This window comes from Biomphalaria glabrata, chromosome 12, assembly GCF_947242115.1.
Source record: "Biomphalaria glabrata chromosome 12, xgBioGlab47.1, whole genome shotgun sequence".
Lineage (NCBI taxonomy): Eukaryota > Metazoa > Mollusca > Gastropoda > Planorbidae > Biomphalaria > Biomphalaria glabrata.
This window is the reverse complement of record NC_074722.1, coordinates 14,129,737-14,157,600: the sequence shown is the minus strand read 5'-3', so window position 1 is coordinate 14,157,600 and position 27,864 is coordinate 14,129,737. Positions and strand designations below refer to the sequence as shown.

Genomic DNA, 27,864 nt, shown 5'->3' with positions numbered 1-27,864 from the left:
GATATCCATTGAAATACGAATAATACTTTAATATTCAATAAGCACATAATGAAATCAACTTCAATAAATATTTAATACACAAAACACGACTATCCAGCATTCCTGGACCGGGAGCAAGACCTCACTAACTTAACACCCTCTCTCGCACAGTCAACGAAGACTTAATCACTCAGTTCATAACACGTGCAACACTTTGCATTCATAACAAGGGGATATAACAATCATACCAAAATATCAAACTAACATTTATTCTCGCCATACCTCCCCCTGACAATAATAAATGAAAAACTGTCATGGAATCCCCATATTGATGAAACTATCAAAAAATCAAACAAAGCATTAGGGTTTATTAAAAGAAATTTCTATCAATCAAATAAGAAAATAAAACTAAAATGTTATTTAACCTTGGTTAGGCCAATAATAGAATATGCATCCTCTGTTTGGGACCCCTCAACTCAAGAAAACATTACGAAAATGAAACAGGCACAAAATAGAGCAGTGAGATTCATAACAAACGAATATTCACATTTGACTAGAGTAACACCTTTAGTAAAATCACTAAATTTAGAAAGCCTTCAGGACAGAAGACTCAAAAGTAAAGTAGCAATTATACATAAAACACTGAACCATAATCTTCAAATACAAAAACAAAATTTAATAAAATACTCTGAAAGATACAAAGATAAAGGCACATTCCTCGACCCATATGCTAGGACAAATTTGTACAAATATTCCTTCTTCCCTAGTGCTATTAGAGCATGGAATGGGCTGCCTGAGCTAGCCAGGAAAAACAGTGACTTGGCAGAATTTAAGTCATTGGTTAATATGCATGACTGAATGCATGACGCGTAGGACGTAATCATCTTCTTTTTTGAAGTAACGTCTGTATTATAAAAGAAGATGTCAAATACATTCATTAGCAATAATTATAAAAGGGAGAGATGAATCATTTTCACTCTGCTGCCCCATCACCTTTCCCGACAAAAATATGACGCTGTTATGTAATTTCGCATGAACCTGTCCTAAGTATTTAAAGAAAAAAAAAATTTCATGAGAAACTTTCAAGTATAAGAGTAAAAACGAAGACGAGTTCGCCTTTTTTTCTTCAAGATTTTATAAAATCTGGGATATTTCTTTTGTATAAATAAATTTGGGATTATTTTTTGTGTTCAGAGTTTTTAATTAAGAAATGAAAGTTCAAAACAAGTGTAGTGTACAAAATGTATCACTTATAAATGAAAGTCTCTTTCAAATAGTATTTTTCGGAAGACATTTTTTTTTTTGGCTACAACCCTCAAAGCCTTTATTTAAATCAACTTTATCAATCTGTGAGGTATCTTTTTGTTTCAAGAAACAAATCGGTTGTATTTGTAATATAGTTAGGACCTATAAATTCATGTTAGAATTTTTAAAAGTAAAAACATTATTTAAGAGGTTCTTAAAAATTAGGCATCATGCGCGCGTCAAAACGGTCAAATATCCAAAAAGCATTTAACCATCATTCCGTTGGCGTCTTATTGTTTGACCAAAACAAGAGATTTTGCTTAACATGAAGATATCATGACGATCAATACGCCTAATAAAGATATACCTACGCTACATATACTCGATTCTCAGTCACACTTCAGTATCGGCCCTTGCCAACACTTTAATTTACTTAATGAGCTTAAGATGTCAGGACAATGCATTTCTGCAGTTAAGAATGCATCTAAACGCTTGCAACTAAACGCTTGGAGCGTGACCTCCGTGACCCCAGGCCGTAAGACTGGTTCGTGACGTAGTAGGTCAGCGACCATTGTTTTTTATGGTAACCATAGCCTGACTCCGTGTTAGCATTAGCGCTTAGGCGAAGTGTTGTAAAATGTAACACAACCAACGTGTAGTTGTTGTCCTCATAACTATAAACAGACGTATTATTAAAGTAGACTAACTACTATGTCTCATAACTATAAACAGACGTCGAAGGCGCCGCTTGGAGTCAGAGCTTACAGCGCTCCCTCAGACCACATAGCTGTCAAGAGAAGGGCCACCAACGTTGTCAACTACTATTTTTCCCGAAGGTTACACTGCTCTAAAAAGACCACATTTTTTCTCTGATTATATATAGGGTTAGGATTTACTGAGCGCTCTCCCCTCAAAAGTTCTGAATCCGATACATATATAAAATAATAAAAGTGTAGATGCTTCTACTTTGAATATGAACTGTATATAGTAATATATTTTTCATTAAACTCAAGAAAAGTAAATCAGCCTGTGTCGCTACATTGATTCTTCAAGGGTTTGAAGTATAATCAAGGCACCTCCAAACCCGCATACGTCAGAAATATATCTCATCAAGAACATCAAGCTAAACAACCTAAGAAGAAACAAACATGACAGCCGGAATCAACAGTCCACCATCTTGTCTCTACTAGTGTTCATCACCTATCTTGAACAGTGCACTTATGCACACCAGCGTAGGAGCAGAGATATAACAATATCATGATATCTGATTTTATCAATTTATTTTCTAGTATTTGTGATCTAAACTGGATGACGAACAAAGGCCATACAAAAATAAATAGCGTCTATTTCCACTTAGCCTATGCAGTATCAACCCCGATCTACATCCATTCTTGTCAAGCTATTAACAAACAGAAGTCTAAAAGATTTAGGTCAGTGGGTATATGTTTCAAGACAACAACAAAAGAATAGGACAATACTTTTTAAATTTTCCTTTATGAGAAAAAGATCAAAACCGTTTACATAAATGTTTTAAAACATACAGAGAAATCCCTTCAATATGAATATCGCCTCACCCCCTTTTTTATTATTTACTTTTAATTGTAAATAGTTGAAAGAAAATTTTTATTTTTATGAAAATCAATTACTATATGAAATAAAAACAATTAAACTGTTCATTTGGAAAGGAGGGGGGGGGGGGAAGCCGTTGCACCAGAACTCTATATAAGATCTCAAATATTGCAACGAATCTAGGTCCAGCACTTACCAAATCCTACAGGCTTCACTATCTTGATCGACTTGTTAAACAGATCATTGTAGGGCTAAACTTTATGAATTCCCATAATTCCATTTCCAGAAATGTGGAAAACGATGTGAGAAATGTAACAAAATAATTGACAAGAAAAATGTTCAGAAAGTTATTTTCGATTAGCTAATGTCAAACTAAACGAGTGTAGCAAGTAGAATAGCGAAATAGAATCTGATATTCATTGGATTTTACAGGTATTTGTTAGACAAAACAGAAGGAAACCGTCCACCAGAAAAAAAAATGTGAACACTTTCCTAATTTCGCTATTACTCTTTAATGCACTCATTTATTTTTTGTACTCATTTGAATACAGGGGTAGTCTTTACGTTAATTAGCCATTTTCGAAAAGAAAAAAAAAACTTGAATACAATAACTTATTTACGTAAAGTGTTTAAAGGAAGGATATCAAAATTCAAGTTATAAAGAATTTCAAGTCCTTTATGTTCAGAGCTGCTTTGGTTTAAACATCTTTGGTTCCATGAAAGACCGTTGTGATAAACGAAGCGTTTTTCTTTCAGATTCACTGCTACAAATTGGCTTTGGTGGTAAATCTGTTTAACTTAAACGGTTCCATGTTGTATGAGAGAGGCTCCTTGAGGACCAGCTCAGTCACGGCCTTGCCTACAGCTGGTGCAAGTTTAAACCCATGACCTGTTGTTAGAGAAAGACAGTCTATGAGACGCAACGAGAACTGTTGTGTAGGAGGGACAGACCATGGGAAGACATACAAACATGGAAACGTAAGCCAAGTGGAGGAGACAATGAAAAATGAAGATAAAGAAGGAGTGCAAGAAAGAGAGAGAGAGAGAGAGAGAGAAATAAGGAAAGAGAGTGAGAGAAAGAAAGAGACAAACAAAGAACAAGTTATTTAAAAAAGGAAACAGGAGAGAGTCAGAGACAAAGACAGAAAGAGAAGTGACTAAAAAATAAACTTTGAGATCTAATAAATAAGTAACTACGTTAGGCTATATACTGACCAGAGAATCCTACTGCAAGAACTATATTTGGATAAGCTGGATGTTTGTCTATGTAAGGATGCTTGTCTGGTGTATCCTGGTGACAACCAAATATAAAGATATACATACATACATACATATAATAAAGCTACTGTTATTAAAAACAAGACATTAGGGGTGTATGGGGTATCTAGGAGGGGTAGCACCTCTAGTGGACAGACAGTCGTACTCTCTTTTTGAGGTTAGCTTGGGCTGCTTGGCTCACTATTGGTCCCCACTCGGTACCCAACTCTCACCTGTGACTCCCAGAAGCTGTAGCATGAGCAGCGGCCACACCCCGGAAACGGCTTTGACTGGCCGGCTAAACCCGGTAGAGGGTATCTGACGTGTCCATGGCACTCAGTACACTGAGGTTCTGTCTAACCTAGCTTGTGAAGTCTGGACTTGGCGGCCTGTGCGTAACGTCACAAAACTAGACAAATCGGACAAAAAGGCAAATACCAGCACAGTGCTGTGGAGCACTCAAGAGCAGGACAAGACACACAGAAAGTCTCTGGTCATCCACTGCATCCAAACTTGTCCCCGGACGTCTTGACCAAATCTTGCTTCAGGAAAAGGATGGGCTTTAGGGCGAGAGAGTGAGGTCGACGTGTTGAGCGAATCCTCCTCACGTTAATCCAAATTCCAGCGCAAGTCACTTGTCATCCCCCCCCCCAAACACAACAAAACCAAAGCCCTGTGGCGACAGGCAAGCAGTGAAGCGGCTCGGGCCACATGGTTGTACACCACTGACACAGAGCAGCAGTGGAGTCCGGCAGCCCCTGGTTGGCTGAGCAGCCCTATTTAGGAGTGCACTGCTCACCTCCATAGCATGAGGACAGGGCTAGAAAACGTGCCCCAAAAATTGCCAGCTCTAAACTACCCTAGCCAGCCTACCGCAGTTGGCGGGAACCCTACACAAGCGGTCGAAATTAAAAGAAAAAGACAGGATAGTTCCTCTTACCATAGGCGCATATAATGTGCGCACACTACTTGACAAGGACACATCTGATAGACCACAAAGACGAACTGCACTAGTAGTCAGGGAGCTCCACAGATACAACATAGACATAGCAGCACTAAGCGAGACTGTCCACGGAAATTCATAACCATGGTGAGATTATTTCATGACGGCATGAAGGCTCGTGTCCAAGAAAGTGGAGAACCATCAGAGCCCTTCGAAGTATCAAACGGGGTAAAACAAGGCTGTGTCCTAGCACCTACACTGTTCAGTATCATGTTCTCTGCTATGCTGACAGATGCATTCACAAATAGAGAAAATGTCGGGATAAATATAACACACAGATTTGATGGTGGCCTATTCAACCCGAGGCGGCTCAAAGCAAAATCAAAAACAAATTCAGCAGTAATCAGGGACTTGCTATTTGCTGACGACTGTGCCCTAAATGCCTGCTCTGAAAATGATCTGCAGAGCATCTTCAGTGACTTCTCAAGAGCATGCTCAGACTTGGCCTTATCATTAACACAAATAAGACCGGGAAAGCCTACTCGGATCCAAGCATCAAGATAAATGGACATGATATAAACGCAGTGAACAGATTCACATATCTTGGCAGCACACTCTCCAGAAACGGAAAAATCAATAATGAAATCGACCAGCGTATCGCCAAGGCCAGTGCATCTTATGGCAGATTGACTAAAAATGTCAAGGCCAAGGTGTTGTGGAAGTAGTGGAAATCATTTAAAAGATGAGAACGATTAGACTACTTATGATCATGCCCCTGATAACTCCTGACGACCATCTTTCACTTTATTTTATTTTTCAATCGCTCTTTCTTGAAAATGGGAGTGTCATTCATTGTTAGCCTTGAAAAAAAAGGTTTTATTTTTTCTAATAAAGGCTGAATTCACCATCCTCAAGATATCATGTCGCCTATATATAAGTTTCGCTTTAGTTCGTATTAAACATTTAAGTTGTAAATTGTGTTATAGGCAAAGAGAATTACAAACATTGTTAAGCAATATGAATCGATGGATCATTTTCTGTCTTTACAATCAATATTCTCCCTATCTAATGGATGTTGATTATTGTAGATCAGGGGTTCTCAACCTGTGGTTCGCGACCCCTTTGGGAGTCGATTGACGATTTGCCAGGGGAAAATATGGATTGTTATTGTCTACTCTTCTATTGCTGTGTGTGTGTAAGGGGGGGGGAGGGGTCGCGGCAAAGTGAGGAATTGTAAAAAGGGGTCGCCGAGCTTAAAAGGTTGAGAACCGCTGTTGTAGATGAACACTAAAACACTTTCTAATGACCTCTATATTTATACATGTACAAATTTTTAGTTTTTAATGGCATATTTTATTCTAACTAATGTGTTACACTTTTTGTCATGTAAATAAAAATAAATATATTAAATATGGCTTATTTCATGATTTTTACGATTTGTTAGATAAAATGATCAGATGATGAAATAACCAGGGGATGAAAAGACCATGGGATGAAATGACCAAGGAACGAAAAGACCAGGGGATGAAATGACCAGGGGGATGAATGACTGGGGATAAAATGACCGGCAACCATTTTTTAGCACTGCGGAATCTAATATTCTAAGCATTCTCCGTTTGAAGAAGAAAATAATTACAATGTGAAAGAAGAATTAGACTCAATGAATTGTAATGTTTAAACAAAAATTGGTCAACTAAGTAGGTGTAATGAGATAGGATAAGACAATCAACTGCCCCGAAAATGAGATATTGTTTACATTATAGCGCCAATTTTATTTGGTTAACTAAAAGGAAATTCCATTTACCTCCCTTGACATTGTTAGGTTTATATTGAAAATCTCCAAAAGTTTACCCCAAAATTCAGAAATTGAAATTTCTCCAATTTTTGGAACAGGAAACCAATTAACTCCCCTTTTTATATACTCTTCAGTGTAGAAACCTGAATCTACAAGAAGCTAATGTAAAAATAGATTTCCTGTTTACACTTTAATCTTGACGTATCAGAAAATAGTTTTTAACAAAATAAAAAAAAAGATCAAAATATTTTACAGAGAAAACAGTCCATCCACCATAACAGCGTTTACAAACAAAAGAAATGAAACAACTCAACTGTACAAATGCAGTACTCTCTGATAGACGGCATGCTGGCCAAGTGCTTGAAGGTCAAGGCAACCTTCTTCTTCACCTCTTCTGTCATGACGCCATCATTCTCCAGTTTGTCCCGATCGTCAGGGTCAATGACAAAGTCACGATTTAAACAAATCTGAAGACAAGAATACAGTGAGAGTTCAATTCTCTAAATGGTCAGGTATTCTGATTCCATATATCAGTGATGCCCAAACTATGGACCGCGGGCCAGATCCGGCCCGCAACATGGTTCCATCCGGCCCACCTAAACATCATCCCCAAATGTCAAAAATCACGTCCCCACATAAAAAATTGGACAAAATCTTTCCCTTCCTCAGGGCTGTCACTATTTCTTTGATGGATTTTGCATGTGGTGCTGATCAAAAGTCAACATGTTTGATTTATACAGGAACTTTAGCTCTTTTGAAAGAACATTACACCCAACATCATAACACTAAAACAAATGAGGCGGATAGATTAGAACATCTACCAAAAAATTACAGCCATAATTAGCTACAGAGATGACCCTATTACCAGGTTAGACCCTCACTGGCAACGGCCTATTTAATGAAGAGGTTTCAAACATCACAAAGGATGCTCCAGCTTGCTGTCTCATTTATGTAGACAGATGATAAGAAGTTGGTTTCGGTTAAACTTCTCATTAATTAATGTAAGTACTAGAGTCACGGGTGTCTAATAAAATGGTTGTTAATTTTTTGTTTCTTTTCTATTTTGGTGATGTGGCCCGTGGCAAGAATGTCGGAAATTAAAATGGCCCGCAGGCCGAATAGAGCTGGGCATCACTGCCTTATACCTAACGTCCATAGATATAAGAAATCATTAACTGACAATTAAGAGTTTGTCAAATTAAAACAAAAAATAATGTACCAAATGTGAAATCTTTTTTTTTCCACTTTTAAATGTTTTAAAAACCAAAACAATAAATCCAATTTCGAAAGGAACATTTTTGTTTCTAAAATAAATTTCATATTTTTAACCTTCATGCCGATTAGTTTATTCATTTGTCAAAACAACAAAACAAGCAAAATAAAAAAAAAAACTTTAAAAAGAACAAAGCTAATATAATGGTAAGAACTACACATTTACACACACACACACACATATATATACATACATACATACATACATACATACATACATACATACATACATATATATATATATATATATATATATATATATATATATCATGGGCGTAGCCAGGATTTTTTTTCGGGGGGAGGGGGGGGGGATCCCCGAGAAAAAAAAATTAATAGTATGTATGTGTGTGTGTGTGTACATGATCTTTATTACATTTTGACCCTTCATTCTTTCTAAAGATGTTTATTATGCCCTACAATGTTTCTTCCTGGAGTTAGTGGAAAAATTGCACACCTCCGCCATTGACAGCAATGGGGTCTGGGGGAGCGCTTGGAGCTCCTCCAGCGCGGGGCGAAGCCCCGCCGCCAAGCACTATTTTTGGTATTGAAAGCCAACAAAATGAATGTTCTGAGGTATCTACAGTAAATTTTCCAGCTATTTAAAAGTTTTATTTCAAAAACCTCAAATGCTATTCTCACTGCCTTACTGGCGCTAAGTTGTACTAGGATGTCATCGCAACCCTTAAGTATGCGTAATTCATTTTGTCGGAGAACATGTCCCACAAACCTCATGCGACGCTCTGTCAAAACCTTACTAATGGGTCGACTCCCAATTCGGCATAGGATTTCCTTGATTTAGACCCGATCTCTATAACTGACTCCTAAAATCTATCTTAGCCATCTTTGTTGAGCCCCATTTAAAGTTTTTAAATTTCGACAGATGACTTTTCAAAGCACTTTATTAATGGAGCCCCGCCACTGGTAGAAATGTGTAACCTCTCTTGAATACGCTCTTGGAATTTTGTGACTGTAGTTTGCTTTAGATTTTATATCGAAAAGGTAAGTTTTATCGTCAAAATCATCTGTTGTGAATTTTAAACTAAAAAAATCTTTGGAGTTGTTTTTTTTTTTAAATTCAAAACCCCATTTAGCTACGGTCATAGTATTTGGTAACTGTAGTTTGCTTTAGAATATTTTTTTTAACTCAAAACCATCTGGAGGGGTTTTTAACTTTTAAGAAAAGCAAACTGTAGGAGAGGGGTTTAAACTTAAAACCCCAAATTGGCTTGGCTACGCTCAAATAATTTTTGTGTGTAATTAGCTTTTTTTATATTAAAGAGGTATTTTTTAAGCATCAAACCCCGCTGAAAGGGGGTTTAAACTCAAAACCCATTTTGGCAACTCTTATAGCATTTTGAGTGCGTTTTTTATATTGAAGAGTTATTTTTTTAGCTTCAAACTCCACTGGAGGGGAGTTTAAACTCAAAACCCCTTTGACTACACTCATAGAATTTTGAGTGTATAATTTGCTTTGTTTTTATTATTAAAGAGGTATTTTTTACCTTCACCCCGCTAAAAGGGGTTTAAACTCAAAACTGAGTCGAAACCCATTTACCTACGCTCATAACATTTTGAGTGCGTAATTTGTATTTTTTTTTTTATTGAAGAGGTATTTTTTTAGCTTCAAACCCTACTGAAGAGGAAGGGGGGGGGGGGTTCAACTCAAAACCCTTAGGCTACAATCATAAAATTTTGAGTGTGTAATTTGCTTTGTTTATATTGAATAGGGGGTTATAAAATCAAAATCTTCCTTAACTGTGCTCTTGGAATTTGGGGATAGTCGTTTCCTTTTTTTTTTGTTTTGTTTTGTTATTAGAAGAGAGGGATTTATCTGCTAAAAAATCCCAGATAGGGGTTTTGAACTCAAACCCCCCTGGTAGGGGTTTTAAACTCAAAACCCCCTGACAGGGGTTTTAAACTCAAAACCCCCTGACAGGGGTTTTAAACTCAAAACCCCCTGACAGGGGTTTTAAACTCAAACCTCCCTGGTAGGGGGTTTTAAACTCAAAACCCCTTGGCTGCGTTGGGTCAAGTGATGGTATAGTATTAAAATGTCACCCAAAATAAACAAAATCAAAGCAAAAAATCAATTACTGAATTCTGATCCCCCCCCTTCGGGGGGGATTTCATTTCGGGTGGGGGGGGGGGTTTGAACCCCAAAACCCCCCCGGCTACGCCCATGATACATATATATATACTGTAAGATTTATTTTCCTTTTTGTACCAGACAGACAGATGGAGTGAGTTGATATTTGGTTTAAAAAAAACAACCTAGATTTTAACAAAAGGATTAATGTTTGTAGTTACACATGAACTTGAACTAACTTGATTTAGCTATCTACAAATACAGAAAAAACAAATACGATTCAGCATCATGTTTCAAAAATTGTGTAATATCTGAATGAATGGCAAAAACCTCTTGGCTCCATATGAAGGAGTTCAAGCTGAGTTGTGTTTGCTGAACACCTAAAGACAGCTCGGAAACCTTCTCCCAAATACCCCACATGTTTACAAAAGAGATTGGACAATCGAGCAATGAAATGCTATAAGTATGAAAGATGCACCATATAAAAGCAAGTTGTTGTTTTTTTAAGTTGAAAAGAGCAGATATGTTTCTAGATTTATTTACATATACAGGGGCGGACTGGGTGTCAAAATCGGCCCAGGCGTTTTTATACAATCGGCCCAAAAATTGTATATCGTGTTGGGCATCTAAACCTAGGTCTACATATCCTCAAAATCACTGCTAAGTTAGATAATTTATCGATAACTGTATGCATGCTCTATACCTTTATTAAGTATATATATATATATATATAGCCTTATGTTGGTTTATAATCACTAAGTTTGTAGGATGAAGCCTACTAGTAGTACGGTCTACGGATGTAGGCTATTACATCATATCGGAAAATGTGTTGATAGAGTAGATTCTGTAAAAGATTTTTTTAATACGATGCTAAGGGAGTCACTTTTATAAAAGGCATATTATAAAACCTTTAAAAATTTCATACATGTCATATTGATATCCATGCTGCCATTTCGTTAGCCCTACCGGCCCATCGGCCTAATGCGCATATAGCCAGTCCGCCCCTGTACATCATTAAAAGACAAGCATTACTGTCTCACACTAACTGTAGAAGAGACTAAATAGTTGTTCTATTGGAATCTTACTTTGACCATGCCAGGATACTCCAGACTTGGAAATCCATACATGTGAACATCGTCGCTGGTTCTAGAGTCTATGAAACAAGGGAAGCTATCCGGATCATACAAATTGATAAACTCTTCATTTACTTTCCAATACAGGACCAGAGAGCGTAGAGGCTGTAATATATTTATACCAATAAAACATAAACTAATTCTGTCTAATTATACATTTATATACATTATAAAGTTATATTTAAATATATAAAAATACATATATTAGGCTATTAGGTAAGTTTTTAAGGTCACTCTTCAGGTTTAAAATTTAATTTCGACACAGCTAAGGAACTCTGAAAAGAATGTAGAGTAGAATCTTCTCAAACAACATTCTAGAATGTCAAAGTACTTGTATCTATGTGCCGTATCTCACAATGACAGAGTACTTTTATCTATGTGCCGTATCTCACACTGACAGATAGAGTACTTTTATCTATGTGCCGTATCTCACACTGACAGAGTACTTTTATCTATGTGCCGTATCTCACACTGACAGAGTACTTTTATCTATGTGCCGTATCTCACACTGACAGAGTACTTTTATCTATGTGTCGTATCTCACACTGACAGAGTACTTTTATCTATGTGTCGAATCTCACACTGACAGAGTACTTTTATCTATGTGCCGTATCTCACACTGACAGAGTACTTTTATCTATGTGCAGTATCTCACACTGACAGAGTACTTTTATCTATGTGCCGTATCTCACACTGACAGATAGAGTACTTCTATGTGCCGTATCTCACACTGACAGATAGAGTACTTCTATGTGCCGTATCTCACACTGACAGATAGAGTACTTCTATGTGCCGTATCTCACACTGACAGATAGAGTACTTCTATGTGCCGTATCTCACACTGACAGATAGAGTACTTCTATGTGCCGTATCTCACACTGACAGATAGAGTACTTCTGTCTATGAATCTTAAAGTGTTCAATGGAGTATTTCTCTTTATGTAACTCAAAGTGATACATAGAGTACCTGTACTTTTTTTTATCAGTGGCTGAGAGTGTCGGATCATGAAGTGTGTAACTGTCAACACATTTCGCGAGTGTGAAATCTTCTAAAGCACGCAACAGACCAGTCCTGTTTGTACCCAGCAAGACTTAGAAAACGCGATCCATTGTTTCTTACATCGAATTACTTTACACAGAAAATAAACAAGCAAAACATAACAAGCAAATTATAACAAGAAAAATATAACAAGAAAAAGTTTTAAAAATACTTTAAAAAAAAAGTTCAGGCGAGTACTAATATTTGTACGAATTGTTTTTGTTTAGCGCTATTTTATGCTTTTAGCTTTCTCAATACACCATGAACCTATCACTTTCTCAATACACCATGAACCTATCACTTCTCAATACACCATGAACCTATCACTTCACAATACACCATGAACCTATCACTTTCTCAATACACCATGAACCTATCACTTTCTCAATGCACCATGAATCTATCACTTTCTCAATACACCATGAACCTATCACTTCTCAATACACCATGAACCTATCACTTTCTCAATACACCATGAACCTATCACTTCTCAATACACCATGAACCTATCACTTCTCAATGCACCATGAACCTATCACTTCTCAATACACCATGAACCTATCACTTCTCAATACACCATGAACCTATCACTTCTCAATACACCATGAACCTATCACTTTCTCAATACACCATGAACCTATCACTTCTCAATACACCATGAACCTATCACTTCTCAATACACCATGAACCTATCACTTCTCAATACACCATGAACCTATCACTTCTCAATACACCATGAACCTATCACTTCTCAATGCACCATGAACCTATCACTTCTCAATACACCATGAACCTATCACTTTCTCAATACACCATGAACCTATCACTTCTCAATACACCATGAACCTATCACTTCTCAATACACCATGAACCTATCACTTCTCAATACACCATGAACCTATCACTTCTCAATACACCATGAACCTATCACTTCTCAATACACCATGAACCTATCACTTTCTCAATGCACCATGAACCTATCACTTCTCAATACACCATGAACCTATCACTTCTCAATACACCATGAACCTATCACTTCTCAATACACCATGAACCTATCACTTCTCAATACACCATGAACCTATCACTTCTCAATACACCATGAACCTATCACTTCTCAATACACCATGAACCTATCACTTCTCAATACACCATGAACCTATCACTTTCTCAATGCACCATGAACCTATCACTTCTCAATACACCATGAACCTATCACTTCTCAATACACCATGAACCTATCACTTCTCAATACACCATGAACCTATCACTTTCTCAATACACCATGAACCTATCACTTCTCAATACACAATGAACCTATCACTTCTCAATACACCATGAACCTATCACTTTCTCAATACACCATGAACCTATCACTTCTCAATACACCATGAACCTATCACTTCTCAATACACCATGAACCTATCACTTCTCAATACACCATGAACCTATCACTTCTCAATACACCATGAACCTATCACTTCTCAATACACCATGAACCTATCACTTCTCAATACACCATGAACCTATCACTTTCTCAATGCACCATGAACCTATCACTTTCTCAATACACCATGAACCTATCACTTCTCAATACACCATGAACCTATCACTTCTCAATACACCATGAACCTATCACTTCTCAATACGCCATGAACCTATCACTTCTCAATACACCATGAACCTATCACTTTCTTAATGCACCATGAACCTATCACTTTCTCAATGCACCATGAACCTATCACTTTCTCAATACACCATGAACCTATCACTTCTCAATACACCATGAACCTATCACTTCTCAATACACCATGAACCTATCACTTTCTCAATACACCATGAACCTATCAATTCTCAATACACCATGAACCTATCACTTTCTCAATGCACCATGAACCTATCACTTTCTCAATACACCATGAACCTATCACTTTCTCAATACACAATGAACCTATCACTTCTCAATACACCATGAACCTATCACTTCTCAATACGCCATGAACCTATCACTTCTCAATACACCATGAACCTATCACTTTCTCAATGCACCATGAACCTATCACTTTCTCAATACACCATGAACCTATCACTTTCTCAATACACCATGAACCTATCACTTCTCAATACACCATGAACCTATCACTTCTCAATACACCATGAACCTATCACTTTCTCAATACACCATGAGCCTATCACTTTCTCAATACACCATGAACCTATCACTTTCTCAATACACCATGAGCCTATCACTTTCTCAATACACCATGAACCTATCACTTTCTCAATACACCATGAACCTATCACTTCTCAATACACCATGAACCTATCACTTCTCAATACACCATGAACCTATCACTTTCTCAATACACCATGAGCCTATCACTTTCTCAATACACCATGAGCCTATCACTTCTCAATACACCATGAACCTATCACTTCTCAATACGCCATGAACCTATCACTTCTCAATACACCATGAACCTATCACTTTCTCAATACACCATGAATCTATCACTTTCTCAATACACCATGAACCTATCACTTTCTCAATACACCATGAATCTATCACTTTCTCAATACACCATGAACCTATCACTTCTCAATACACCATGAACCTATCACTTTCTCAATACACCATGAACCTATCACTTTCTCAATACACCATGAACCTATCACTTTCTCAATACACCATGAATCTATCACTTTCTCAATACACCATGAACCTATCACTTTCTCAATACACTATGAACCTATCACTTCTCAATACACCATGAACCTATCACTTTCTCAATACACCATGAACCTATCACTTCTCAATACACCATGAACCTATCACTTTCTCAATACACCATGAACCTATCACTTCTCAATACACCATGAACCTATCACTTTCTCAACTCAATACACCATGAACCTATCACTTTCTCAATGCACCATGAACCTATCACTTTCTAAATGCACCATGAACCTATCACTTTCTCAATGACTCATGAACCTATCACTTTCTCAATACAACATGAACCTATCACTTTCTCAATACAACATGAACCTATCACTTGTCTATATGATCCTATCACTTTTCTATATGATCCTATCACTTGTCTATATGTTCCCATCACTTGCCTATATGATCCTATCACTTGTCTATATGTTCCCATCACTTGCCTATATGATCCTATCACCTGTCTATATGATCCTATCAACTGTCTATATGTTCCCATCACCTGTCTATATGATCCTATCACGTGTCTATATGATCCTATCACCTGTCTATATGATCCTATCACCTGTCTATATGTTCCCATCACTTGCCTATATGATCCTATCACTTGTCTATATGATCCCATCACCTGTCTATATGATCATATCACTTGTCTATATGATCCTATCACTTGTCTATATGATCCTATGACTTGTCTATATGATCCTATCACTTGTCTATATGATCCTATCACCTGTCTATATGATCCTATCACTTGTCTATATGATCCTATCACCTGTCTATATGATCCTATCACTTGTCTATATGATCCTATGACTTGTCTATATGATCCTATGACTTGTCTATATGATCCCAACACTTGTCTATATGATCCTATCACTTGTCTATATGATCCTATCACATGTCTATATGATCCTATCACTTGTCTATATGATCCTATCACTTGTCTATATGATCCTATCACTTGTCTATATGATCCTATCACTTGTCTATATTGTTACGAATCTCACTATCCAGGCTCTCTGCAAACTGCACCATACACCACCAACTTAAAGAACTTGACAAGTCAGGGCTCCAAAATAACGTAAAGGTTTAATGTCCAAAAATAACAGCCAATACTGTACAATTGGCAGCACGTACACTGTACAAATATCTCTCCGATAACACCGTTCCGCCGTATCAACTCTTGCACTGGCCTCTCCGTCTCGTTCCGGGCTTGCACTGGGTTCAACAGTTCGGGACTGACTTCACACACTTGGGCTCGTTGTGTCGGACTCGATCACAGACCAAGATCAAGACGCCGTTCGTCTCAACTGTACTTGACAGTACTCCGCACTGAACCGCCGTAATGCTCCGTACAGAACCACACCGCTGAACTGTGCTGTAGTCGACCGGACTGTAGTGAACCGGGCTCTGAACCGTCTTGACTGCGACACCTCCGCTCTTTATATAGGGTCCCTACTGGCCTTCTAGAACCGGACAGAACGCCGCTCGACGTTTCTAGGTGGTCAGATGACTACAATTCTCGGGACGCTAATGAGCTCTGTTCACGACGGCGATTCTTCCCGAACCCTCTTGTTGACACTCATCTCGGCCGATCGTCGTAACTCGTCACGGTTGACCGCTCGTCTAGCGCTGGCCTGGGGCGATTTGCGTCGACTGACTACACTCACACCACTACCCCCATCTGTGCCACCACCAGGTTTATAATACTGCCCCCTCCTGAGATCTGTCCGTCCCGGGCAGATTCAACCTCATGACATTGGCTGTGAAATTTCATCGCTGTAGGTGGGGGTCGATCGGTGGCAGTTGGCTTGCGTCTTGAGCTTAATGAGGCCATCCATGTTACAGTCAGCAATGGTCGCTTCCTTCTTCTCCTCCAGTTTGCCTTGACCTGGTTGCCTCGCCGTCGTGCTTTCATCGCCATCCACGTGGAACTCAGAAAACGTTTTCTTCTCCTCCAGTTAGCCTTCATCTGGTTGTATCGACCTCGTGATCGCATGGTCATCCATATTGCACTCAGCAAAAGTCGCCTTCTTCTTCTTCTCCGCCAGTTGGTCTTCATGTGGCTGCAGTTATTTCTTGGTAGAATCACCATGCACTTTGGTCTACGCAAACGCCGCCTTCTTCTTTTCCTCCAGTTGATCGTCCTCTTGTTGCAGTGACGTTGTGGTTGCATCGCTCTCTTGTCGGTCGGTACCGAGGACAGCCACTTGACACATGGAGAGGTATAGGATGTAAGGGCTGGGGATACCAAGATCGTTGGCAAAAGAGGTGGCTTCATAGGGCTTTGCGAAGAAGGACTGGGATGGGCTTCAAATCCACAGGGCGGGGAATTGTGGTACAGGTCATCATCTTCAGCATTGTCTGGAGGGCATGCTCGTGGGGCAGGTTGGTAACACTCCTCGTGCAAAGGTCCCTCGTATTCGGCTTCAGGCTCCATTCGGCTTTCTTCACCACCATCAGCACCTCCTTCTCTCGTCTCAGTATCGGGCCAATCGCCTGTTGGTTTCAGACCTGGTCGATGACTTTCATCTTGCAAATGCCCATCAACTTCAACGTCAGGCTTCCTTGGATTCTCTTGACCACCATCAGGACTTCCCTCTTCAGTCTTGGCAGCTGGATCAACGTCTGTTGGGTGCAGATCTGGCTGGTATATCTCGACTTGCATATGCCTCTCAACGGCTTCGTCAGGTTTCAATGGGTTCTCATGATCACCACCAACGCTCCTCTCACTGGTTTTAGCATCTGAACGAACGTCTGTATTGATGATTCTCTCCTCCACATCAGGTATGCGTTGGTTCATGGCGGCTATCTTGGTGTTCATGGCATCTATCTTGGAATTGATGTTTCCTAGCATTGAGCTCAAGAGCTCCTCCATATCTGGTTCTACGTCAAAAAGATACGTGTCTGGATCTTCCTCTTCTTCCACTATGTCTTCCCGGAGGGGTGCCTGTAATGTTTCTTTAATTCCACTTGTCTTCAGCCCTCGATCGCGTAGCTCTCGCTTCAGTTCTTTCACTTCGAGTTCGTACAGCAGTTTCAGACGAGCCATAGTAGATCCGTTCCTATCCGATACGATCCGATCCCACTTCTGACACCAGTGTTACGAATCTCACTATCCAGGCTCTCTGCAAACTGCACCATACACCACCAACTTAAAGAACTTGACAAGTCAGGGCTCCAAAATAACGTAAAGGTTTAATGTCCATAAATAACAGCCAATACTGTACAATTGGCAGCACGTACACTGTACAAATATCTCTCCGATAACACCATTCTGCCGTATCAACTCTTGCACTGGCCTCTCCGTCTCGTTCCGGGCTTGCACTGGGTTCAACAGTTCGGGACTGACTTCACACACTTGGGCTCGTTGTGTCGGACTCGATCACAGACCAAGATCAAGACGCCGTTCGTCTCAACTGTACTTGACAGTACTCCGCACTGAACCGCCGTAATGCTCCGTACAGAACCACACCGCTGAACTGTGCTGTAGTCGACCGGACTGTAGTGAACCGGGCTCTGAACCGTCTTGACTGCGACACCTCCGCTCTTTATATAGGGTCCCTACTGGCCTTCTAGAACCGGACAGAACGCCGCTCGACGTTTCTAGGTGGTCAGATGACTACAATTCTCGGGACGCTAATGAGCTCTGTTCACGACGGCGATTCTTCCCGAACCCTCTTGTTGACACTCGTCTCGGCCGATCGTCGTAACTCGTCACGGGTGACCGCTCGTCTAGCGCTGGCCTGGGGCGATTTGCGTCGACTGACTACACTCACACCACTACCCCCATCTGTGCCACCACCAGGTTTATAACAATATGATCCTATCACCTGTCTATATGATCCTATCACTTGTCTGGACCAGTTGGGAACATGGGAGGGGGTAGAAAGAAAAGGGAGGTCTGGGTGGGTTTTACCGTAATTGGTTTTTAAAAGCATTTACAAAACAAAACAAAAAAAGAGAACTACCTAATTTGGAACTCGTGGCTTACGCCTCTTCCGGCCTACGAGCTAACCACTCTGCTAGTGCGGTAATGTAACGGTCAAACGAACGTTTCCCCAGCGTGGCCATCCAGCTGGTCATTCTTTTCCCAACGGGATACTTCAACTGTTCTACTTCTAGGGAAATCGTTAGAGCAGTTATGAATGTGTGACTTGTAAACATTTTTCCAACTGCCCACATTTATGATTGTTAGTCTAGATTCTCTATACAAAACCACTCATCCCTCGTAGAAAAGCTCTCTGGGACAAGAAAAACAAAGACCTGGTTAAATCAGCTTCAGAAGACACTAAAAAAAAAAGGGGGGGGGCGTATTATCACCTCAGTATTCTCTGGTTGATTTTCAAGCCAGTCTTCTCTGAATCGATTGCAGGCTTTTTTAATTTCGTTGAGTGTGTTGTAAAACATACTTTTGTAGTTGTTTTTTTTTTTTTTATCTCACTAAGTCAAAGGTCAATTCTGCTCTCGAGCTCAACTTTCAGGAACGACAGCATAAAGCATTAAATTGAAGACTTGAACTTTCGTGGAAGTAGAGTGAAGGATGTGCAAGTCAGAACGATTATCATTTGTTAGTTTTGCATCCTTTTTTTTTTGCGGGGGGGGGGGGGGGGAGGCTCTTTGCTTTGTTTGGATATTTAAATCGAAATTGAAGTCAAATAGCTATTGCTAAATCAGTAAATAGAACTAAAAGAAGCTGTCAATTCATAACATCAATTCACGTATTTAAACAACTTTTAATATACCATAATACTTCATACACTATTTTCAATTTAAGAAAACAAAATCAAACAATTTTATCTAGTATAGTCCCATAGTTTACATGTTTATTATATAAATGTTACTATAAATATAATTATTGTTATTATTATTTTAAAATCTTACACGATAGTATTTAATAAAACGCTGTAGTCATGATTTAAGGGTTATACTTCTTTGATAGACTCCATACTATAGAAATAAGGTATACAACGATTTGTTGTTTCTGCCCTTACGGTGCGCACCTACGCACTATTCAACACTGCAGATGAGAAGGAAGTTGATGTCGGCGTGTAGTGAGATAGGAGATAAAGTAGTTTGAACTGTCTGGGACCAAAGAGGTGCTCTTCGTGGTGCCTAAGAACATCTGCGTCTGCTCCCTCCTCTTTGTTTATGATGCTTCCAACGTAGACAAAGTTGTCGATTTCTACGAGTTGTCTCCTTAGAGCTGTAGTGTGTGTGGGTATAGTGTATTCTCATCACCTCAGTATTCTCTTTGTTGATTTTCAAGCCAGTCTTCTCTGTATCAATTGCAAGCTTGTTTAATTTTGTCTGAGTGTGTTGTATATGTGACAGGAGGCAGATATTATCTGCGATATCCAGAGTCGATTGTATGCCTGTGTTTTCATTAGTTGACATCATGGGCGTAGCCAGGATTTTTTTTCGGGGGGAATTCTTTCTCCCCCACCCCCCGCCAAAAAAGTATGTGTGTGTGTGTGTACATAATTAATCTTTATTACGTTCTGACCCTTTATTCTTTCGGAAGACGTCTATTGTACCCTAGAATAGGTTCTTCCTGGAGTTAGTGGAAAAATTGTAGTCTCCCCACACTTGCCAGCAAGATGGTCTGGAGGAACGCTGTGAACTCCTCCAGAGGGATTCGGGCGGAGCCCCGCCGCCAATCACTATTTCCGGTATTGAAAGCCAATAAAATGCATATTCTGAGGTATCTACAGTGCATTATCCAGCTATTAAAAAGTTTTAATTAAAAAACCTAATCTGCTATTCTTACTTATTTAGGACTAAGATCGGCGCATTGGGCGGAGAGCTGTTTCCACAAAAATCTGTCACTGGCATGTCTGAAGCCTCTTCTCATCTGCTCTGAGGACCTCCATGAAAGTGTGCCGCCAAGTTGTACAAGGATGTCCCTGTTTGCCCTTTCCTCGTAATGGCCTCAATGTCATTGCAACTTTTATTATGCGTAATTCATTTTGTCGGAGAACAAGTCCCGAAAACCTCATGCGGCGCTTTGTCACAACCTTACAAAGGGGTCGACTCCCAGTTTGGCATATGATTTCCTTGATTTAGACCCGATCTCTATAACTGTCTCCTAAAATCTGTCTTAGCCATCTTTGTTGAGACACATTTAATCTTTATCAGATGACTATTCACTGCACTTTAGTAATGGAGCCCAGCCACTGGTAGAAATGTGTAACCTCTCTTAGCTAAGCTCTTGGAATTAGGTGACTTTAGTTATATCGAAAAAGGAAGTTTTATCGTCAAATCATCTGTTGGAGAGTTTTAAACTATAAGGTCTCTGGAGTTTTTTTTTTAAGAAATTCAAAACCCCTTAGCTACGCTCATAGAATTAGGTGACTGTAGTTTGCTTTTGAAAAACATTGAAGAGAGATTTTTTCAACTACAAAACTCTCTGAAGGGGATTTTAAACTCAAAACTACCTAGAGGGGTTTTAAAATGTAAAAAAAAAGTCCTCAGTAGGAGGGGGGTTTAAACTCAAAACCCCTCTTAACTTGGCTACTCTCATAGAAATTTGAGTGTGTAATTTGCTTTTTTTTATATTGAGGAGGTATTTTTGTTTTAGCTTCAAACTCCGTTGAAGAGGGGTTTAAACTCAAAACCCCTTCGGCTACGCTCATAGAATTTTGAGTGTTCAAATTGCTTTTTTATATTGAAGAGGTATTTTTTAGCTTCAAACCCCGCTAGAGGGAAGTCCGATTTCAGTTGATCTGAAAACAACTTTTATTTTCTAGGGTGTACATCTCACTGAAATTTCCATTGTTTTTAGTAACGATGGTAATCTATTTAGTAGGGTAACATTGATCTAACAGATATGATTAAAAAAACAACCCAGAATGTCTCTACGGAAGAACTGAGAGCCAAGCCGCACAGACACAAAAACAAACTTATAAAGGTCATACACAATGATATTCGTAGAGAATAGTTAAAACATGAATTTATTTCCTCTCGCCACCTACCTTCAGAAAAACCTGAAGCTTTAAAGACGTGCACAGCTTCTCTGACCAAGGTCCTGCCGCAATCACTACATTGTGTGCCCGGTAATGTGACTTCGTCGTTGCCACGGTGATGACCTTTCCAGGAGATATATGTGTAACAGGCTCCTCGTCGTGGACAACGCCGCCATGTTGCTGGAATACATCCTGCGGTTGATAATGGCCACTTAATTACCGTTTGAAAAACTGATTCAATAAGATTATTACAAAACATTGGTAGAAAACAAAAATATACGGAAAGTGGAGGAGGAGCCTTGGTTCCATATAAACTACATACACATATAAACTGCATACACATATAAACTACAAACACATATAAACTACATACACATATAAACTACATACACATATAAACTGCATACACATATAAACTACAAACACATATAAACTGCATACACATATAAACTACAAACACATATAAACTACATACACATATAAACTGCATTGAAAACTGTATTTTATATTTGGTATTTCCCCAAAAGGCCGCACTATATATAAAAAGCATAACTTCCGTATTTTTTAAGTTTCTTTCATTTTCCGTAATTCAACTTTTTTTGTTTTCTTACGACATATTGTAGTTTCATTTCCGCTTCAAGACACGTCAAAGCTGGTCGAAGTAAAGAACAACACTTAGAGAACAAAAAGATAGATCTATTTTTTTTTTCGAAATAGCAAATACTATATTTTCCGCGTGTTCGTGTGTAGAGTACAGTATCACTGTATTTTTTCTAGATTTCGAGCTAAATTTCCTTTAGATATGTTATTTTCTTTTTTCCCTCTCGACCTGAAACTGGTTGTCTAAAGAAATGTGTGTGGTGTGAAGTCGTGGGGTGGGGTGCTGGGTCCCAGTCAAATAACAACTTGGGGAATATTTCTATTTTGAATTGAGAAGACGAAGAAAAGTCAGAGATTGTACGTTGGACCAATTTTTTAGTGCTGGGCGGGAGGGCAAAAGTTATACTAGAATTCACAGGTCAAAAGTACGTGTGTGTGTCGAGGGGGGGAGGGAGGTTATGAAACGGGTCTTGCAAAGTAAATCGGCTATGCCAAAGAACATGAGAAGGGGGTGGAAAAAAATGTATGTCTTCCCGATGTTATCTCCCTTTCTGAAGTTGGTAGGGATATTTCTGACAAGTTAATGCTACATCTAGTTCTGACAAGCTAATGCTACATCTAGTTCTGACAAACTAATGCTACATCTAGTTCTGACAAGTTAATGCTACATCTAGTTCTGACAAGTTAATGCTACAACTAGTTCTGACAAGTTAATGCTACATCTAGTTCTGACAAGTTAATGCTACATCTAGTTCTGACAAGCTAATGCTACATCTAGTTCTGATAAGCTAATGCTACATCTAGTTCTGACAAGTTAATGCTACATCTAGTTCTGACAAGTTAATGCTACATCTAGTTCTGACAAGTTAATGCTACATCTAGTTCTGACAAGTTAATGCTACAACTAGTTCTGACAAGTTAATGCTACATCTAGTTCTGACAAGTAAATGCTACATCTAGTTCTGACAAGTAAATGCTACATCTAGTTCTGACAAGTAAATGCTACATCTAGTTCTGACAAGTAAATGCTACATCTAGTTCTGACAAGTAAATGCTACATCTAGTTCTGACAAGGTAATGCTACATCTAGTTCTGACAAGGTAATGCTACATCTAGTTCTGAAAAGTTTATGCTACATCTAGTTCTGAAAAGTTAATGCTACATCTAGTTCTGACAAGTTAATGCTACATCTATTTCTGACAAGTTAATGCTACATCTAGTTCTGACACGATAATGCTACATCTATTTCTGACAAGTTAATGCTACATCTAGTTCTGACAAGTTAATGCTACATCTAGTTCTGACAAGTTAATGCTACATCTAGTTCTGAAAAGTTAATGCTACATCTAGTTCTGACAAGATAATGCTACATCTAGTTCTGACAAGTTCATGCTACATCTAGTTCTGACAAGTTAATGCTACATCTAGTTATGACAAGGTAATGCTACATCTAGTTCTGACAAGTTAATGCTACATCTAGTTCTGACAAGTAAATGCTACATCTAGTTCTGACAAGTTAATGCTACATCTAGTTCTGACAAGTTAATGCTACATCTAGTTCTGACACGATAATGCTACATCTAGTTCTGACAAGTTAATGCTACATCTAGTTCTGACAAGTTAATGCTACATCTAGTTCTGACAAGTTAATGCTACATCTAGTTCTGAAAAGTTAATGCTACATCTAGTACTGAAAAGATAATGCTACATCTAGTTCTGACAAGTTCATGCTACATCTAGTTCTGACAAGTTAATGCTACATCTAGTTATGACAAGGTAATGCTACATCTAGTTCTGACAAGTTAATGCTACATCTAGTTCTGACAAGTTAATGCTACATCTAGTTAAGTTTGGTGAAATAATGTACAGAGAGAAATTGGAAAGTGTAGCAGTTTAAACCGGAAACTATCCTCATAGCATGGCGTGAGAAAGTGAGGCGTACAGAAATAATTTGTATCAATTTGACAATAATTAAAGGTGATAAAATATGGAGAGTTGAATGATGTAATGAGAGAGAGAGAGAGGGAAAAGAGAGTCAGTGAGAGAGAAAGAGAAAGAGAGAGAAGAGAAACGGATAGATAGATAGATAGATAGATAGATAGATAGATAGATAGATAGATAGATAGATAGATAGATAGATAGATAGAACATGTCTAACAAGTGAAACGTAATACCTGAAAAGCCTTAAGACACTTGTCTGCTTTCAAAGCGCCACCCTGCGGGTCCCACAAAGCGCAGTAGTCCTCACCGTTTTTGATCTGCGGGAATCGGCTCTGCACCTCTGTAGATGTTAATACCTGATGAGGGACTTGACATTCTCTTAGCGCGCTGGTCATTCTCTCTAACCCTTCCGACTGGTTGTAATGGAAGTTGAGCAGGCCACAATTGCTGGTCAGCATTGTAAAAGTAAGGAAATTTGCAATTGATAAGATAACAAAAAATACTTCATAACCTTTTTCACAACATGGAGAAATATCCTTCTCAAACAATGAATGTTAGTTTAATTAGCAAATATAGAGCCACGGCAACAATTACTGTGAATTCCAATGGTACAGACAACTGGGCAGACTTAAATAATTGGTTGTCACATGTCAGTCAGGCTCAGACGGTTCCTAGACCAATGGTTTACTCACCAATTGGTTCCCCGACAATTGGTTCACCAGACAAATAGTTAACGACTAATGGCTTACTGACTGTTGGTTCAATGTAAACAAATTAAACACGCGAACTGAATATAAAGACTATGTTACCATTCTGTTAGAGAATTCTCTATGAACCAATTGTCAATACATAAAAAAATCAAACAATTAGTCAATTACTTATTAGTAATTTTGTTTGATACCATAAAGGAAAATTAATCCTTCAGTATTGAGAGATATTGCTAAATATGTGGGGTTTTGTCCCCTTAGATAATTCGTTATTTCTCTCACACCCATTCTCGGAGCAAGTGGAAACTTTACAGTTATTTACTTACCTCATAAAACATCAATCAATTTTTAAAAATTAACCAATTACTCAGCTAATTATTGTTAATTATTTTGTTTGATATCGAAAAGGAAATAAATTCTACATTATTGAGATATGTAGTTGTAAATGTTTAGTTATTCCTCATATATACATTTTTTTAAAGTCCTTTTACATTTGGCTTGTTTATTATTGGTATATTTATTTTTTTAAAAAGACAACACAAACTAGTGACCACTAAGACAATGGAAGAATAAGGTTGGGACAAGAAATCGACGACATTTATTCCTACTTCACCAAAGTCAAGACTTAATGCTTGTATTTCTGTTACTTACACAAATAAACGCGTTTTCGCTTCTTTCTCTAGTTGGGCCCACATTGGAAAGGCGTCGACCATCATGCGAACATAGAAACTCTTTTCATAGGCGTATCTTGTGATTCTGCTTTTGCCGTGGGAGCTTCCACGAGAGTGAGGGAGCGGAAACTGATGAGATAGGAAATAATGACATTTTATTTTGTATGAACTACACAACAGTTTCACTCAAACAGAGACACAAGAATCCAACACATTTATTACAATTCATTGTATATGTTTTGCTTGAAAGATCTGATTCATAGGCACGAAGAAACTGTGGGAAACAAAGAGATTTATTACTTAATACTGCCATTCATGGGCGTAGCCAGGAATAGTTGGGGGCTCAAAATAGCCTCCCGAAATAAAAATCCCCTCCCCCCTGCGAGGGGAGTGGTGGAATTTTGAGTCTAATTATTTTTTTCGCTTTGATTTTGCTTATTTTAGGTGAGATTTTAATGTAAAACCATCACTATCAATTAAAATATTTAAAATATTTTTGCTAGCTTATGGCTGTAAAAGTTGGACACTGAGATTGAAAGAAGAATGTAAACCTTTGAGAGTCAGGAAATCGCTGGGTATCAGATACCAGGAAAAGAAGCCAAACGAGTCTGTAATTCTACAAGTCCTGTGTTTGCTGGCAAAAAAGGTGAAACTCCTCTATACTGGGAAGAGACGAAAGCTGGGCGGGTTCGGTCATGTAAGACACGACTCACGGATAAAAGTCATCCTACAAAGTACAGTGGAGGAAAGACGAAGAAAAAGTCATGCAAAGAAAACTGGATGGACAGCGTGAAAGAATGATATCCTGCTAAGAACAGTTGCTGACCAGACAAAATGGAGGAATTAGGTTACGCGAACTGTCACAGCACCCACTACGACGAACTGTCACAGCCCCCCCCCTACGACGAACTGTCGCAGCCCCTACGACGAACTGTCACAGCACCCCCTACGACGAACTGTCACAGCAGCCCCTACGACGAACTGTCACAGCACCCCCTACGACGAACTGTCACAACACCCCCTACGACGAACTGTCACAACACCCCCTACGACGAACTGTCACAGCACCCCCTACGACGAACTGTCACAGCCCCCCTACGACGAACTGTCACAACACCCCCTACGACGAACTGTCACAGCACCCCCTACGACGAACTGTCACAGCCTCCCCTACGACGAACTGTCACAACACCCCCTACGACGAACTGTCACAACACCACCTACGACGAACTGTCACAGCACCCCCTACGACGAACTGTCACAACACCCCCTACGACGAACTGTCACAGCACCCTCTACGACGAACTGTCACAACACCCCCTACGACGAACTGTCACAGCCCCCCCCCCCCCACGACGAACTGTCACAGCCCCCCTACGACAAACTGTCACAGCCCCCCCTACGAAGAATTTCCTAAATAAAAGACACATGATCTATTTCATTATATTTTTTAAAATTAAATCTATGTTTCAACTACCTGCTCTATAAGAAGGGTTCTCTGTCCTCTTTTGGCTAAGTTGTATGCAATGGAAGACCCTTCGATTCCTGCACCTACAACTATAGCATCGTAAACTGTGCTGCTTAAGTCCATTTTACCCCTTCTCAAAAGTCGACTTAGTTTTAAAAATTGTTTTGTTGTTTTCAGTACTTCAGATGTGTTGCGGTATGTAGAGAAACCCTGGTAGAAAACGAATAAGTAGGTCATTGTTTACATTTTGGTAAGCTGACATTTCTTACAACTAAAAATATAGAATCTAACTAGTCTATAATTATTTTTTTAATTATGTTCAAGATAAAATAAAATGTAATTTTGCTATATGTCTATTTGTCCTACTTACGAAAACAACACTGCTACAAAAGTTGGACATAGTACACATTAATCTAATATAGAGATAAATTGTTGGCCCTAAAAGCTACGGTGTAGCGTAACAATTGGTG

The 27,864-nt window shown here is 38.9% G+C and overlaps 1 protein-coding gene across 1 annotated transcript; it reads right to left on the bottom strand.

Moving 5' to 3' along the window:
* Window positions 1-4: 4 nt before the first annotated feature.
* LOC106061763 (peroxisomal sarcosine oxidase-like) lies at window positions 5-27,864 on the bottom strand. Its single transcript, XM_056005835.1, has 9 exons — window positions 27,765-27,864; window positions 27,404-27,604; window positions 25,907-26,055; window positions 24,782-24,995; window positions 22,017-22,199; window positions 11,232-11,384; window positions 7,103-7,255; window positions 4,009-4,084; window positions 5-3,682 (listed from the first exon to the last, which is right to left on the bottom strand). Exons 1-9 carry the CDS (start codon window positions 27,801-27,803, stop codon window positions 3,558-3,560), a joined length of 1,293 nt encoding a protein of 430 aa, XP_055861810.1. The 5' UTR covers window positions 27,804-27,864; the 3' UTR covers window positions 5-3,557.

Bases quoted from the DNA above. Each gene is read 5' to 3' on its own strand.
- LOC106061763 (XM_056005835.1), bottom strand. From the start codon at position 27,803: ATGTGTACTATGTCCAACTTTTGTAGCAGTGTTGTTTTC. The intron at 27,605-27,764 runs GTAAGTAGGACA...GTTTTCTACCAG, and splicing joins TTTGTAGCAGTGTTGTTTTC to GGTTTCTCTACATACCGCAA. The intron at 26,056-27,403 runs GTAGTTGAAACA...CTATCTCATCAG, and splicing joins GAACCCTTCTTATAGAGCAG to TTTCCGCTCCCTCACTCTCG.